This window comes from Poeciliopsis prolifica, unplaced genomic scaffold (assembly GCF_027474105.1).
Source record: "Poeciliopsis prolifica strain line A6 unplaced genomic scaffold, Auburn_PproV2 SCAFFOLD013, whole genome shotgun sequence".
Classification (NCBI taxonomy): Eukaryota; Metazoa; Chordata; class Actinopteri; order Cyprinodontiformes; family Poeciliidae; genus Poeciliopsis; species Poeciliopsis prolifica.
The window spans coordinates 13,487,750-13,504,954 of NW_026562388.1; the positions used below are offsets into that span (position 1 = coordinate 13,487,750).

The window sequence follows — 17,205 nt, forward strand, 5'->3', positions numbered from 1 at the left end:
GTGACTGAAAGTGAAACTGAGGAAGATAAGCAAAGACTGCTGCAGTTTAGAGTTCAGGAAGAACCGGAGTTTCAGACCTTTTACTTTATCTTCTGTCATACTCCTCCTGAATGGAGGTCGATAGTGGTGAGTAAAGTTCAACATTGAGCAGTTGAGAGTTTAACATGTCCTGTCCTGGAATTTTGTTACAGAATTAATAAAAGCAGCCTGTACAGCTTCATTCAGAGAATATATTAAAGTAAACATGTATGCACATAAGAAACAAAAGCAGAATTGAATCCATTTAGTTCATAGTTAAGGAGCATTCAAAAGATTTTGTTCTTGTTTTGACTTAAACAGAAAAGAAACATAGAACAGACTGAATAAAAGACATAAAATATGAAAATGTGCAATAATATCAGGTGAACTGACTAAGCTATCACTACAATCATTATCTACTGTATATAAAACTATGATAAGGAGGTGAGGGCTTGTCTGGTGTGGGGCGTTGGCCCCTCTTCCTGTAAGCAGGTGAGAACTGAGGAACATATTGACAGTCCAGTGCAGAGAAATGAAACAACCACATTCACAACTAGCGAAACTTGCACTCTTCAGTTAATCTAACATGTATTTTATGGACTATGGGAGAAAAGAAGAGTATCCAGAGAAAACCCACAGATGCAGAAGGAGAACACACCTGGTGTATTAAGTGTATCTGGGTTTCTGGCTTTGGTACAGAAGCTCAATGCTTAATTTATTCAACAAAAATGTTGTGTTTGCTATGATTTGGGTAGTGAAAACCTGGAATATTTGTTCAGAATTTGGTGATTAGGCTTTTCTAGTACAGACTGGGTGGCAACCACAGTCACCCAGTCTAATGTACAATCGTGCCTAGATGCATACACCGAGTGGCAGGGGAGGAAGCTGAAAGCTTACTTGCATCTTTCCAACTGCAACATAGCTACTCTTCCTACAGAAGAACCATTCTCAACCCAAACTTGAAAACAGTTCTGTTCCAGACCCAAGTAAATGCTCAAATCCTTGCAAGTCATGATTTTTCAGATAGGTGCTGGATTTTTTGATTTTTTTACATTATTACTACATTGGACTGCTACATAGCTTCTAATTTACAGAGATTCTAAATGAGATTGATCATATTGTCACTGATTTCCACAAACAACATGAAAAAAGAGGTGACCTTGAATTGATGTGGGAACAGTAATGGAAAGATTGGCTCAGATGTTCACCTGGATCTGAACTTTGTGCAGCTTCTATCCAGAGTCACTATCCGATGATTTTCAAGATGCCTTCCTACTAAGGTTCATTTTCTCAACCTATTTTTGAAGAATAAAACTAAAATGAACTTGGATTGAATGAGTGTGACTGCAGAGCTTCTCATTTATCAAAGGTGCAGAGAATATGCTGGTGTTTCTGCTGTGGAGATGTTAAACAAAGCTTAAGCCATATGTTGGTGTTAAACAGCAGATGGTCACTGTGTTGCTGACCAGGTTTTTGTTGCTGGTGTCGTCCTGCCTGACTTGAGACAGACTTTTCTTTCTCAGCCTCTGAATGAATATTTTGGCTGCAGTAGACCAAGTGAGAAATTTCTGAGACCTCCTGTACCACGCAGGACAACATCTCAGCCGCCCTTTCTTCCCCCCTCCCCAAACCACAGCCTGGACCGGGCACCATGGAGAGGAGGTAATTGGATTTGTTGTCACTTTCACTGGCTGGCAGGCTGGATCTGTCTGCTCAGCTTAGTGATGAAGACATCAGCGTGACAGGAACCTTGGGACAGGATCAGCTGGAGTCCTGGACACAGCCAATAAATCTGTGGTCATGCCACGGCCATGACGCCTTGGCCACAGCCAGCTGTTACCTCTGCCACCTCCCCTCCGGCGTCGGTGCCCGATCCAGAGCTTGGGGAGTGGGCAGCCTTATTAAAGCAGATGCCAGATCCCCTTCACTCTGTTGGAGAGGTCAAGGGGATTCATCCCAAACTCTCCTCCGTGCTTCTTGTGGTTCTGGGCAAAATTGGCACCAGACGCTAGTGTCCTGGCATTCCCCGTGAAGAGCACTGTAGTTAGACATCTTATTAAAGTGCCGACAGGAAGCCAGTCAGAGTCAAGCTCTGTAGTTTCAGCTTCATTGCAGCTGTCCCCTGGTTCACCTCAACAGAGCCAATGATTTATGTCTTCACAGAAAGACTCAGTTGATCAATTCGTATTAGATAAAATGTTACATAAAAATATGAGGAAAAAAGAAAATAAAATAAATGTTTTCTCCGAGGGTTCTTGTTTATCATTTTAAAAGTTTAAATACCTTGTTATAAATGTTTTTTATACTTGGAAAAAATGACTAGTAGGCATTAACTGTTTTCAAGTAATTTGAGTTTTAAAATAACATTTTTCCCTCATGTTTGATGCCATTTGAGTGGGGAAATATTTTCATTTATCACTAATTATTTCTTAATTTCTCTTTTGATGTAGAAATTAATGATGGTGTTTCTGCACCACAGAAAGACCATCATACATTTAAGTTATGCCGGATTTCTAATCTAAAGAATAATAGCTTTTTGATATGAGTGAGCATGCAGGAAGTTTTAGCTCATCTTTACCAAACATATCACTCCCAGACTGTAGTTGTTGTAAAATTATTGTTTTGACAATAAAAAGAATTTGTGCCAAAGAAACTGAAGCACTATCTGCATCAATAACATCCAGCAGCCAAAACCAGAAGATTTTTTTTTTTTTTTTCCAGTGGGGTGATGGGGCGTTGTGGTGTTGCACTTGTAAAAGTGTGAAGATCAATTAAACAGAGTTAAAAGTGCTATTGGCCGGGGGTCTCTACAGTGGTCTCCTCAGATAATCAGCAGCCCAGGGCCATCTGTAATCTCATGGAGGAGTGTTGGCTTTTCCACGCTGCTGCTAAAAACAGGGATTAGAAAGTTACCGCTGATAAACGCTGAGAGCACAGAGGGGATGGGGGCAGGTGGAGTCAGGGTGTCTCTGTTTTGGGTTTTTATTAAAAAAAAATTAAAAACTACAAAAATGTGACTACAGAAAGGATAAATATGTAGAAATGGCTTTTTGTTTTATGGATTGAAACAATATAATCCCAAAAAATACTTTCTTTCCACTGATACAAACAGAAAATACCACTTAAGCCACCCATCTTTTGATTCTTCATTGAGATTGGACCAAACAAACGTCCCTGTATCAAATGCATATTTATTATTCCTAATCCCAATTTCATCCAGCCATCTTCAGTAGATAACTTCTTCTCTTTAGCCCACCAGGTTCATATTTCCGACCATTTAGGTGAAGATTTTTAGTTATCCAGCCATTTTCTTCTAGTTCACTTAGAAATGTTTGGTTTGATGCGTTTCCTAGTCGGGGAATGTCTGCATCAGTCTGCACTGGTTGCGGTCAGTTGGCAGGGTGAGTCAACATAAAGGTCTGTTAGTGTGAGACGAGGTGAAGAATAAAGTCTGCAGACGTGAGAGGGAAAGTGACTCGAATCAACCCAGGTTGAGTCGCAGTCAAACGTGTTTACATTTTTCCCTATAGTCAGATATGGACTCAGTCGATCAGCGTGAACGGATTTGATATGAGTACACTGTACACTCTTTCAGTCAGTAGATTAAAGCACATGATTGCAATCTGTCACTAAATCAATAAATCCAAAATCTAATCAGTTTATGGATATAGGAATGTTTGCAGTGAGATATCACTTCACAAAAAATTCAAATTTTTCAGCTATTTATAAAAAATATAAACCATTTTTTATCTCCACTTTAATGTTCATATTGAAATACAGATTGAGCTCTTACATTTATAATAGGTGAATATTTTAAATGTATTCTACTAACTGACTTTTAAGATTTAAGAATTCAAAATTGATTCATTAATGAAAATCAAATGTTTGTTCTGAAAAGAAAACTTCTGCACTGTTTTTCAAAATTCATTTAATTTCTATCATTTTGGAATTTGTCTTTTTCAACACTTTCAATTATTTCTTTGTCAAATAATTGTTTATCCATCTTAACAAGTTTAGACAAGCCCACAGTGTATTCCTTTACAAATTAAATCACTTCAAATACTTGCACAGTACAATCACGCTGCATATTTCCCTTCACTCTTGGGAGCAAGAACTTGAATTCCTTAACAAATTTAACCAAAGTTTTCAGTTCCTGTTCTGATTTAAGTGTTTGCTTTTCCTCTGTGCTGCTGCAGGAAAATTAAACAGCCTTTCTTTCTTTCTTTCTCTGAATATTTACAGATCTAATGCTATAAATTCAAATCACAACACAAAAACAGAACAATTCACCAAATATAAGTAACTCAAGCTGCATTCCTGCAGTGTTGGATGCTCATGGTTTTTTTTCTGGTCTTATATCCAATATAAGTTTTTTGTGAAAGCTTTGGAGTTATTCTGAGTTACAATAATTTATTTTAAGCCAGATAAAACTTGAAATCACAGCTGCTCATTTGCTGTAGAGCTGGACAGTGCAGCATACATGTTTGCATTGTCATTCTACCTCATTTGTAAAACAAAAATATGTGGTGTACTGAAATAAAAACCTCAAATCTGCAGCAACACTCAGATCTTTCTACAATTCGTCATGTTTGCTAGGGTTCATGCTGCAAATAAAACTTAAGCAAAATCAAAAAAATGTGGAGAGTGACACAAGAATCCAGTTTTAACAATTAAATTCCACTTTATAATTTAGATACTTTGACTTTACCTCACTGTTTTTCTCTTCGCTGATGATCACTCAGCTGGATTAATGCATGTCTCTTTGTCTGTTGTTTCCTCTGCATTGTTGAAACTTCAAACATGTTGAGCATAAAAAGAGAAGCAAACAGCTCGGCGTGCCACAGATGAACATAAAAACGTATACGCGCAGACGGAGAGGGGATATTCGGTGTCCAACAGTGGCATCTTCAGTCTGCGGGCTGGAACTGCTGCCGACGAGCGGCAGAAATGCTGGTAATTGCTGCCACTTATGGAAAGGCAAGGGGTGCATGAATTTGCTCGGAGTGAATGCATTAACATTTACTCAGAGACGCTTCAGTCGGCGCTTCAGCGGAGCAGCTGAATCATCTGTTAAAACATGTTTCAGACATCAGGGAAGACTGAAACATGATTTGGATTCAGATCTGAATCCAGAGTAAAACACTGAATGTCTAGAGTCCCAATATAAACAATAACTGACCTTCAATATGCACCATCAAAATTTTGCAAAAAGAAAGCAGGAAAATACTAATGAATGTTAATACGTTCATTATTTTGTTGTGGTGTAATAATGTGTAACAAGGAATGATTGTTTTGTGACTTTAAGTTTGTAGTAATTTTTGAGCTCTTAGACTCAAAAATAAACTCTTTTGCAAACAATATTTGGTAAATTCTCAAATATTTCAAACTACTTGGTTTTGTATAAATCATAAAAACAATGGCACAAATTAGAGACAAATTCCTAATGAAATCTCTTTGTAGATCTTTACAAGCAGGAATGTAATAATAAGAAACCAAGACATTCCAATGTGTGGTCACTGAGAGCAAAACAAAAAAAACTTTAATTTCAAATTTAACTTCCTGCCAGAATTTCTCTCTCTGATTATTTTCAGAGCTAGTTGAAATGTTGTGGATTCAGTATTTCGTTCTGCTAGAACGCGATAGCAGACACTTACATTTCAACTTTTGTTCGTACTTTTTTTGTTTTAACTCCTTCCAAGCTTCACTTTGATACTTTTTAGGAATTAAACAGTTTTTTTTTTAATCTTGCTTTTAATTATTTAGCTTTTGCATTTGTTTAATGAGTTTGCCAGATGTAACAAAATATCACATTTGGAGAAACATTGCCGTTATGAAGGCAATGTGGTGGAAGTTAAACTTCTTAGCTGACGCTTCATGATGAAGTCAAAAAGAAATGGATCGTTCTCTCTTGTGTTCTTCATCTTTTTTTTCTTCCTAACTTCTCCCTATTAAACTTTACATTCCTTCATCGAAATGTCCAAACTACTTCACCTGTTTCAGGTTCTTCATCCCACTCTTATCTCATTGTCAACCAGCTTTTTGCATATTTCTACCACTATTTTGGAATATTATCTTGGGTGATGAACTCCAAGTCTTTAGGGTTAGAAGTCCTCTGTGCCATTACCCCAATATTTAGCAATAAAAGTAACAGTCAGAAATAGGAATTTCTTGGCTGCTGGATGTTTTCTTATGTATGCAGGTAATTATTTTTGTGCATGTCTTCATTTATTAATACTATATGTATCCGATATTTGATTCAGTTAAACTTGTTCATTTAAATGTGCCAGTTGCAGTTAAAGCTGAAAAATCTTTTCAGTTTTTTTGTGTTTTAAAGTCTTCTCATTTACAACCAAACACATCATTCAGACAAACATACAAACCTGCAATTGTTCACACCTGCTGATTGAGTTTTATTTGCAGACAGCTGTGTGCAAAACAGTGTCAGGGTAAACTCAATCATTGCTTTTTTTTTCTCCTTTCTTTCTTTTTTTATCCAATTAAGTCAGGGTAAAATTTCAAACTGAAAATTAGTTTTATTGTTAGCCAAAAATACATTATATTCTTTTAGTCATTGGTTATTAAAAGTGTGAAACTTTTTGTTTTTGTTATTTGGTACTAATTGCTCTTTTGCACTTCCTAAAAACACATTTTTAAAAACTTCTTTTATATTGAAAAAAATAAAAAATAAATTCTGATAATTTGCACCGACTGTCCACTTACCTGGAATTGCAAGATTTTATTTAAAAACTCAAAAAGGAAGAAAAAAAAAACAGTATCCACGAGTGTTAATACACATCAAGATTTAAAGGACATGTTTTGATGATCAGTCTCAGCAAAACAATTTAAAAAAAATAAAATAATAAAAGAAAAATACAGAGGATACGCAGCACGCATGGCGCTCGACTGGCGTCTGAGGTGTCATTTACATACATTAGCATATAAAGTAATTGGCACAGATGCCAGGAAGCAGCAGCAAACAGATTAATTGTCATCGAGCAGTCATGGTGACATCGTTAAAAATGAGCTGCTTTTAAGGCTCCAATTATCAGAGAATTTCTAAACTCATCTTTTTTTATCATCACCGTCCTCCATAACACACGCACACATACAGAGAGACTACCAGCCTCATAAGAATTTGTGGATGTTTGAAACATGGCGACTCTTGTTTGTTATGTGATGATGAGTTTTCACAGACGGGAAGACGAATCGGTTTCTTCTCGGCTCTCAGGTTCTGTGTTTCTGCTGTTTGGCTGTAAGCAGAGAGGAGCTGCACCTGAGTTTTTCCTCAGGTGCAGAGAGGAAAAACTCTCTGCACCCCTCTCTGCTCTTGAGTTTTTCCTCAAGAGCAGAGAGGGGAGGGGCATCTAAAAGTTTAATCTCTTGATCAAACTCAAACAAATCCACTTAAAAGTTCCTGAAACCTCTCTCAATTTAAAACAGCCACTTGAACTCTCAGTTTAATTCAAAAATACTCTTCTGTTCCTCTTACAGAACAAAATCAAGATCTGAGTGAGCTATTTATAAAATGAGAACTATCTACACACAACAATGCAAACCCAGCAAGAGATTGCTTGTTGAACCACTTTCAGCTGCAGTAACGTAGTTACCCTGATTGTAACATCTGTCAATTTTCACTTCAGTTTTGTTTTTGTTTTTCTCTGATCATTGAGGTTTAAAAATATTTATTTCTGCTCAGCTCCATCACACAATTCAGCCAAGCTGAGAGCTGGACTTTGACTAGGCCATTTGAAAGTTCTGTTGTAGATTTGATGGTGTTTACCAGGTCATAACAATTTGGGCCAAACTGTTAGCCCAAGCTGTTTTTAGTCTTGTTGCCAGAGAGAAGAAGCTCTGTCTTTAAATCATCCTGACAGAAATAATTAATAAATAATAATAATAATAAAACCCCATCCTGTAACGGATCAAACAGAAAGACGTCACACAGCCTTTGTATGCTCAGGAAGGAAGACAGAATAATCACCTTAACAGCTTAAAATATACTCCCAAGTTTGGCAAAACTAGTTTCTACAAGACAAACTGTAACATCTGTGTGCATGCAAAATCTTAACATGAAAAATAAAAGTAATAAAAAAGGTATTTATATTTGTAGATTAAGCCTGTACCTTGAATTGCAGCAGTTTTTCAATTGCCAGTAAGAGAGCCACAGTGAAACCCTGACCCTCTGCTTTGGCAACATTAATGTGTTTAGTCTGTATTGATTTTCTAATTCAGGCCAGCAGAAGGCTGTTGTCTTCATCAGCTGAGGAGGAGCTGAACAAACAGAGTTTGTCTGTGGCACCCAGCCAGAGGGAAACTACCCATCTGAGGTCTCCTCCTCTGCTCCGCCTGTAAACAGCTCAGATTCAGGTTCTGTGTACTTAACGTATTGATTGTTCCACCTGCTGAACCAGAGTAACAGAAAAATAGTGTTGACAGCAGGAGAGTGTGTCTGGTTGCAAAACTTATGCCAAGTCTCTACGACTCTGCATTTTCAAGAACCTTGATTTCTGTGCAAATCCATTTAGCTTAAAACATGCATCCATTTATCTGTTTAACCATTTTGGCGGCACTCGAGTGATTATTTTAGCTTGTTAGCTAAAACACAGTGTCGTAAATCTATAGCCATGCTTTCACAAAGTGAGGTAACCCGAGTAATTGAGCCTCCATTTTGATTTTTCCTACCTATAGCTGATGTTCTGTTTAGAAATGCAACAAATTAGAAACAATTGAAACAACAGAACAAGGTTGTGACCAGAGAAACTGAAACCCATTGACTATATATTAGGATCAGGTGTAATGATCAGTAAATGAGTTTAATGCCACAAAGGATATTTAAACTTAGAAGTATATTAGATTTGTTGTTGATAGTCTCTTAAGTACTCATCATGTTGTTGTTGTTCAGAGGAAAAGTCACAGAAACACAGAAACAGACTCGGTGTGTGTCTGTGTGTGAGCCCAGCACTGCGTGTGTGTGGGTGTGTGTGTGTGTGAGGGTGTGTGCATGTGCGGGTGTGTCTGTGTGTTCCTGGATCTCCTCTGACCCGTTTGGCTGCAGGGCTTGGCATTTCTTTCAGCAGAAGGAGGCGACTGTGAACTTTGACCCCCTCCAACACCTCCACCTACACACACACACATTACCACACACTTCTACCAGCAGAAGGTTGCGTCTCTGTTCTCCACATGCCCGCCTCTCACCCATCCACCCTCCGCCTTCTTCCACATCCTCCACCTACCCTCTGTGCTGGCAGAGCCTTGTGAGCGTGTGCGTGTGTGTGGGTGTGTGTGTGTGTGAGCGTCAGGTTGGCTGCTGCGTGGTGAGTGTGCCCTCTGTCATTCACGCAGAGCCGCCCTGTCCAACTGTCACTTCCTGACAGGCTGATAATCAATCTCTTTATTAACTGCTCTGCTGCAGACCACCGCCACGGTGGAGGAGAGGCGGGAAGGAGGCATGGGGGGAGCAAAGCAGAGTCAAACCTCTGCTTTGCTCCAGGATGTTGATTTACATCAGAAAACTCTTATTTTGAAAGGCTAAATTGAGATTAAACCCTGTTCAGTTCAAATCTACAGTTTAATATTCCTAATCTTCTCTCCATCTTTGCTGGTTTCTGTAATCTCTTCACATCATCTTGATTAGTTCTCCACGCTCTTTGAGAGTCTCTTCAACGGCTTTTTATTTGAACCCAGGTCGAATATTACCAAATAGAAACAAACATTTCTGTGCAAATGTGAAAAGAACAGATAAAATTATTGCTGACCTTTACAAGTGAATGCCAGTAAACAGTCATGTTTTGATTTAATTTAAGTTGGTTTGAGCATAGAAAGTACATGCTGCCTGAATTTACATACAGTTACACAGGAGAAATGTCCAGAACTTAAGCTACATATTGCTGACAATGTAAGATGGCGTTTAGCTTTTCTTCATTCTGTGGTTTGAATTATGACTTTTTTTCGCTTTATAGAAAAGAAATGTTTATTTTTAGCATAATTATGGGAAAAAAATCTGCCTTTTACATTTAAGGTAAATACAAAATATTCAACATCTAATTTTCCATAGAGGATATGAATTGTATTATTCAAGCAGAGTTCATGTTTTTTGTTTTGTTTTGTTTTGTTTTTTTACATCTCTTGAGTTACATAAACTAGATTTTTAAGTCTGATTGTATTAACGGAAAAGTTTTTTGTTCCGAAATTTTTTCTAGACATTAGATATTATATCCTATTTTATGTGCAGCACAACAAATTTATTATACAGTACAGTGATATCATAAAAATCACATAATTTTGAGCGACTGAAAATGGTTCATTATTTTAAACCACTTTCCTGATATTTGACTGAAATCAGGCGTTTCTAATAAAACACTTTGGTCGTTCATTGAAATGAATCATTTCAGTTGACAGAATCACTTCCTCATAGTTGAGCTGCTTATTTAGATAAAAGTATCATCTGAAATAGTTTTTCTTTTGAGTTTTATTTTCAATATAGTTTCAATAAAAGTCGAATAATTTCTAGTGAAAAACAGAATTTGCACAGACAGAATGTTAAAAGAGCAAAAGAACATATTCCCTACTGATCTGACTGGTTACTCCTAAAACCATAAGCACAGCGCCTCCATTTAAACCAGTAACGGCTGTGTGGTTTTTTTCTGTTGACCACCAGGATGAGTTTCTGACAGAGACTCAGAAGAGGCTTCAAGCAGAGATCACCCAGCGCTGCAACACCAACGCCAGCCGGCTCCAGAGAAACCCGTCTGAGAGATGAACATGGAGTGATGCTCATATCTGAAATTATAAGAAAGAATCTAAACATCTGACTCATGCATTACGCAAATAATAACTCCACTAAAATTAAAGATAACATATTCCTAATGTTCCCACTGAGCCTTTTAACACATAAAGATATTACTCATATGTGGATGGGCTGGAAAATAGAAGAATCTGCCCAATTATGCTTCTCTTTTCTGTGTGATACATTCTGGTTCACAGAACCACTCAGATTTAATATCCATTGAGCTAACCTGTAGTAATCCTAAAAGTCAGCATGAATAATCCAGTTGTTCTTCTCCATAGCTCTGAAACGTAGGAATCAGTGCTCAGAGTGAAATGCAACATGTTTTTACTGAAAGATAGTGAAAGGTAAACAAAGAAGGATTTACTGTTTCTGGGCTTTAAAACAGTTTATTGAGTTCATTAATCTCAAAGCAGCTGCATTTAGACCTAACAGTGGTTAGGTCCAATAATCTGTCTGACAGGAAAACTGATGTTACAAAACATAAAATACAAATGTAAAAATATACTTGTGAATGCATATGGATGAATGAGAATCATTAAAAACTTTGACAAAGTTTGTCACTTTTTTTCTGCTTATTTGTTCTTCCATCATAGACTGGTGATTATTTCAATATATCTGCTATTGCTGCAGTTAATCCCATGATCAGTGCCTGTTCCTGTGATATGGCTCGTCATTCCAACTCAGGCTCACTGCAGCACTAGGAAAACATTAAATTCATCAGTCAGTTCCCAAAACCATTTGCCATTGCTTTTCATATGTCCTGTCATTGGGAAGGAGACACCCTCCTGTGTTATGGAGTGTAAGCACACAAAGGAAGGATAGCTACACCACTGTTGGTTGATTAAATGTGAGTTGGTGCCTCATTTAAAAGAGCCTTTTTACCATTCTTCTCATTTAATCTGGAATGTTTGAGCTTATTGTGGCTGAATCTGCCATTTTTGGCAAATCAAAGTATTTACCAGGGAATCATCAAAATAATTTATTCTACAAAAAATTGTCTCCATAAATGGTTACTGTATTGAATTTAAATTTGGCCATCAAAAATTAAACATTTTTCTTATGGCGCCTGTTAAACAGCTCACAAAAAGGCACTTATGTTGTCTGCACATGCTTTATGTGTGTAAACATGACAATAATAACGATTTGTGTTGTAGGTCATGTCTTTCTACATTATTATATATCTTCCAAACACCTATGTAATCATACGTGAATGTCAATAATTTGATCAGGTTGCCTGTGTCACACTTGCTGTGGTCTTAAGGCTGCAGAACAGATGAACGACCAAGAGGATCTATGAACGTCACACCTAAACATGAATACATTCTCACTCTCTCTCCCACATGACACTCCACTGCCCTCCCACACCAGAGTGGGAGGTGTCTGTGTGGAACCTTCCCAACATCCCTCTCCTCCTGCCAGTCTGACCCCAGAGGTGGTTGCTCAGTCCAAAACCTCCCTAAAGCCTGCGGGGCCTGAACCTGGTCCAACCTAATCCTGGGAGCAAATCAGCATTCGTGGTAAGACTCCTTCATCATCATAAAGGGACGAAGACTTCCACAAAAAAGTTCTTGTGATCACACAAGTTTGAAGGTTTTAAATGCTACAGAGTTCTGCTAATTTGAAACAAGTTAAAACTAAATGGAAACTTTCCAGAGGAAGTTCACATTCTATTGAAAGAGGCCAGTGAGATTTTTTTTTTTTTTTTTTTCTGGAAGGAGATTTTTCAAAAGTTTCCTTCAGATTTTTTAAAACCCAACTTGTTTAGCTCCACAATGTTTTTTTTTTTTTTTAGCTGAAGTCCAGACAGATAGATATGTATGCTAAATAGAGCCATTTTTTTAATGCTTATAAAGAAGCTTAAGCTTATTGTCTAACTTAGAGGAGTATATAAGGCAGCAAGCCTTTTATGTATATAATTCAAATCCATGACATCAAGTTTTGTGCTCCTGTAGTGTTTCAACAATACTAGGGTTTGCTATAGTTGACTTATATTTGACCAATATGGTACAAAAATTGTACAGTTATTTACATCTAAGGGCATCTAGTTGAGTAATCAAAGTTATTTTATAGTCCTTTTTAGATGAATAAGTAATAAATAAAGTCAATATTTATTACTTGGTGTGACCAAGTCATTAACCAATTGGGTTAATTATTGTTGTTAAAAGTCTTGCTCGGACTTTGTAGCAAATTTAAGTTCTGTATCGAGTCAACTTGTATATCAACGTGTTAAAATTTTGTGACTGGAAGTTAAGCTATTTACTTAAAAAAATACGTTATTATGGTAAGGGTATTGAATAAAAACATTAAGGACTTGGCATATTTTTTTTCCCTCCAGTCTGACCAGTGACGTTTTAAACATCCAGACTGTGTGACTGTGGTAAAACATGAAGCTGCCCATGTTGAGTGCATGAAATGTTTCTGTATGACACAGACTGTGGCTCAGATGCGATCTCAGCATGCAGGAAGAGAAGGTGAAGTTTTCCTGACAGTCGGATCAGTAATCGCTCATCACCATCTGACATTCTGCCTCAACAATCAGGCAGGACAGTCATGTAGTTTACTAATGAACAATGTTTGAACCAAACATCCCCTCGACACACCATCCATCCATCACGCACAGATATGTGAGCATCCTGCTTTTGCTGGGCTGCTGGAGGTGCTTCCAGCTCTTTGATGAGTTTCTGGCTGCAGCGCTCAGCCTCCCTGCTGAATGTGTGGCTGCTTCTCCTCCTTACTCCTCCTCTTTGTCTTTCCCCCTTGTCAACACAATCCCTCCATCCATCCGTCCTGAGGCAGGGGCTCGGCAGGGGCCAATCCGCCCCTCAAAGCGTCCTCTGGGTGCTCACACACTTGTCTTTGGGCAGCAGTGAAGACCTTTGATTTATTACATTCGTTCTCCAAACTCACAGCTTGGATCTGTGTTCTCAGCGGGTTCAAAACTTTACTGTCACATGAAGGGGCAAACTAAACACCAGAAACCAAAAAAGTGAATATAAACTTAAAACAAGGTGACAGTGCTGCAAGATTCAGAAGTTAATACTCACCAATAGATTGCCTTTTTTACTTTGTATTGCTGATTAAAGGATGTGTAGAATGCTCTACTTGTTTACTGATTTGTTTTGAGGATGCTCTACACAGAACATCAAACATTTAGATGTCATCAGATGGAACAATTCTATGTTGATGTCAATTCATTTATAAAGCACTTGAAAAACAGCTATTAGCTGCACCAAAGAACGGAATGCAGTATTCTTAAAACTGCAGATAAAAACACAGAAATAAAACACAATATTTTAAACAGACAGAACAGGTTGGTTACAATGTCAAGCCTTATATAAATGCCAAAAAATGAAAATGCATTTTAATGAGTTCTTTGAAGTGTTCAAGACTATGGGCAGTTCTAATGTTGAAGAGTAAGTTATTCTCCAAATTAGGAGCAGTGGCAGCAAATGTCCTATCAAATATTAGAAGATATTTACTAGTAAATAAGTTTTAAACAGTCAAATAGCTCAAAAATGAGCACAAAAGGAGTTAGATGAAAGGGTTTAAAATAATATTAAGAGCTGAAAATGACAGTATAGGACAGATAAAGCTGTGTTGGTGTTATTATGATGTCAGGTCATTTACAGTTTGATTGATGTGATTCAGAATATACAGGAGCTCTGAAACAGTTTGCACACTAATTGAATCTTTTGTTTGTTTTTTTGGCTTTTGACTGGGCTGCTTTTCCTTCAGCAGTGGAGTCTTGTCCTGTTAGTGCGCACAAAGGTAACTGAAGTTGGGTGTAGTATATCTTGTTTTCTTGGGAAAAACTGCATGTGCTAGTTTCAGGTTTTCCTAAAACTCTCTGCAAGTGTTCCTTCGCTATTAGACAACTCTTTTGACTCCAGCAAAGGAAAAAGTGGCCCAACCTGGTTTATGATAAAATGATGTTGTTCTATTTGACTGGAGTGTCCAGAAATTTAAATATGCAGCTGGAGAAATTTCTATTAGCATATTTAGACTTTTTTTTCCCCTTGTGAAGGTCTCTGACGTCTACTTTACCATTTTTGTTTCAAGTTTGAGGAAAAACAATATTTTGAGCAGGAAAAATGAAATATTACTGTTAGGATTTTTCTGTGTTATCATTCTTACATTCAACCCAGCATTATATTGTGATTTTCAATTTAAAGTATTCTCTTCCTCTGCTGAAATGTATAAACTGACTTTGAGGCCTTTTCTTCCTGTGTTTCCATGTGAAACAGTTAACGGTGTTTCTCAGACCTTATTAACCGGAATACCCCCTACTTTGGAGGCCGCCTGTGACTGTCTGCTGTTTTTCTTTACTGCCCTCCCTTATCTTTTAATAAAAGAGAAAGCTCTAACAAAGGGTCTTCAGAGCGCTCAGCGAACGGCTTGGAGGAGCAGTTTGCAGAGTTTTCTCCTTTTGCAAAAGCTTTTATAAAATTCACTTGCATTGTCTGTTTGTTCTTTAATAGAATCATAAATACCTATCAATTACTTTTACAAAAACTTCCCAGAAATTATGATGATGTTAAACAGCCACTAAGATGTGACTCAGGTTGACCCAGAGGCCTGCTGTTCTGCAGGATATTGAACCATCAACCTGGAACGATGGAGCTGATCGCTTCTCTTCCTGTTGACCTGCTTATTGGAGTAACACCTGGCCAATCATTAACCAGAAAAATAAGGAGTGAAGAAGAGCAGGGCAGGAATCCCTGCAGACACCTTGTTACTTTGCCAACCGTCACGAAACAGCTGACAGGAGAGGAAGTTAGAGAAGAGCAGAGCTACAGCTGAATGAAGTTTGTGCCGAGCTAAAGATTGAGCTGGACAGAGCCTGACTGTAAAGACCCTTAAAGGGTTAACAGTCTCAAAGGGAAGAAGTGTTTTATCTGATTTTAACCCAGCTGCCTGTGATCATTGATACTGCAGCAGCAGAGTGCATGCTGGATTTTAGTGCTCAGACTGGGTCATCATTTGAAGTTATTTAAATTAATGTTAATTTGAAAAAATAACTCATTGGTTTAGTCTTAATATATACTAAACCATCATCATTTTACAGCTGTGTAGAGTCATGAGTCCCTTTTGCTATAAGTAAAAACACAAATTGAATAGTCAAAACTAGTCCGACATGGATTGTAAAATTACACAGTGATTAGATTTTAATACAGAATTTGGCTCTGAATTTTTAAACCTCAGCCTGGTATTGTGTATTGTCTCGTCTCATGAGCTTATTGTATATTCATGTTCTGTCTTTCCATAAATATTAACAGAAAACATTCAGCCTATTCCTATTTTTACATAGGAGCTGTGCAAAACAAGTGTTTTCTACTTTTACTCTGGTTTAAGATATGTTTATTTGAATATATGATCTTTAGTTTTTTAATAGAATAATTGTCCCAGGTCTGGTAAGCTCTTATTTATTTATTTATTTTTTCTGCTGTTTCTTTGACGCTATTTTCTGTGTATGGAAATAAGTTGGAATCAGATGAACAGTCTGGTTTTTACTGATTGGACCTGTACTCTATTTTTGCATTAAGAGTTGTTCATACAGCCATGAACACAAATATTTAACATATATAATAATTGAGGACTTGCACGTCAAACTCTATCTTCAGATGTGTTTACTTGCAAATGTTTTGAGAATTTGGCATGAGAAAAGGGAAGGTGTGTGACAAACAACCTTCTGATTTCCACTGCCTTTAAAAACTTCTTATTTAATAATTCTGGAAGCCAAACTGAGGATGAATGTTGGTGGAAAACTTAATAAAAGCTCTTGAAACAACCAAAGCTCTTGTTACAGGCCCACTGTTCCTAAGCAACAAACACATCTCTCTTTAGTAGGTGTTGGTATGTTTTCAGTCTGAGCTCAGGGTTTCTGTCCATGTCAGTGAGGGATGTCACTCATCTGATTGTTCGGAAACAGAAACCAGCATAAATGAAGCTGGATTCAGTCCAACTGAGGAAAATGGGATGTAAATGATCTGATGGAGGAAAAAAAAAGGGATTTCACACATTATAGAGAGAAATCTGCAAAGAGTTTACCCAGTTTTCCCAATTTGATCTCCTCCTGAGAAGGACGTTATCCCGTCCGTCATAACACCCAACAAATGATCTGAGACTGACACCTAGTGGTGGAAGAGGGTCATTAAAATTTCAGCTCTCTGAACATGCAGCCTTTTTTGATTATTGGAAATAAAATGGTGAAAAGAACTACACTCAGGTCTGATCAGTGTGAAAAATTGTAAAGCGCAAAACAAGTTTAATGCTTAAACGTGTTTTGAGATTTTGACTTATTTCGATGGTTCCAGCTTGGACTAAATGTTTATATTTGCTTAAAAGTAGCTCAAGAAAAATGTTAAAGTCAAGTGGCTCCCCCTAGTGGACATACAGAA

At 37.5% G+C, this 17,205-nt stretch overlaps 1 protein-coding gene across 1 annotated transcript in view; it reads left to right on the plus strand.

Annotated features, from left to right (window-relative positions):
• Positions 1 to 11,314, plus strand: part of si:dkey-288a3.2 (protein phosphatase 1 regulatory subunit 37) — a 36,102-nt gene extending 24,788 nt beyond the window's left edge. The window contains exon 11 of the mRNA XM_055038873.1: positions 10,676 to 11,314. Within this exon, the coding sequence (XP_054894848.1) occupies positions 10,676 to 10,777 (102 nt within the window). The 3' untranslated portion in view covers positions 10,778 to 11,314. The remainder of the gene's footprint in view (positions 1 to 10,675) is intronic.
• Positions 11,315 to 17,205: the final 5,891 nt, after the last annotated feature.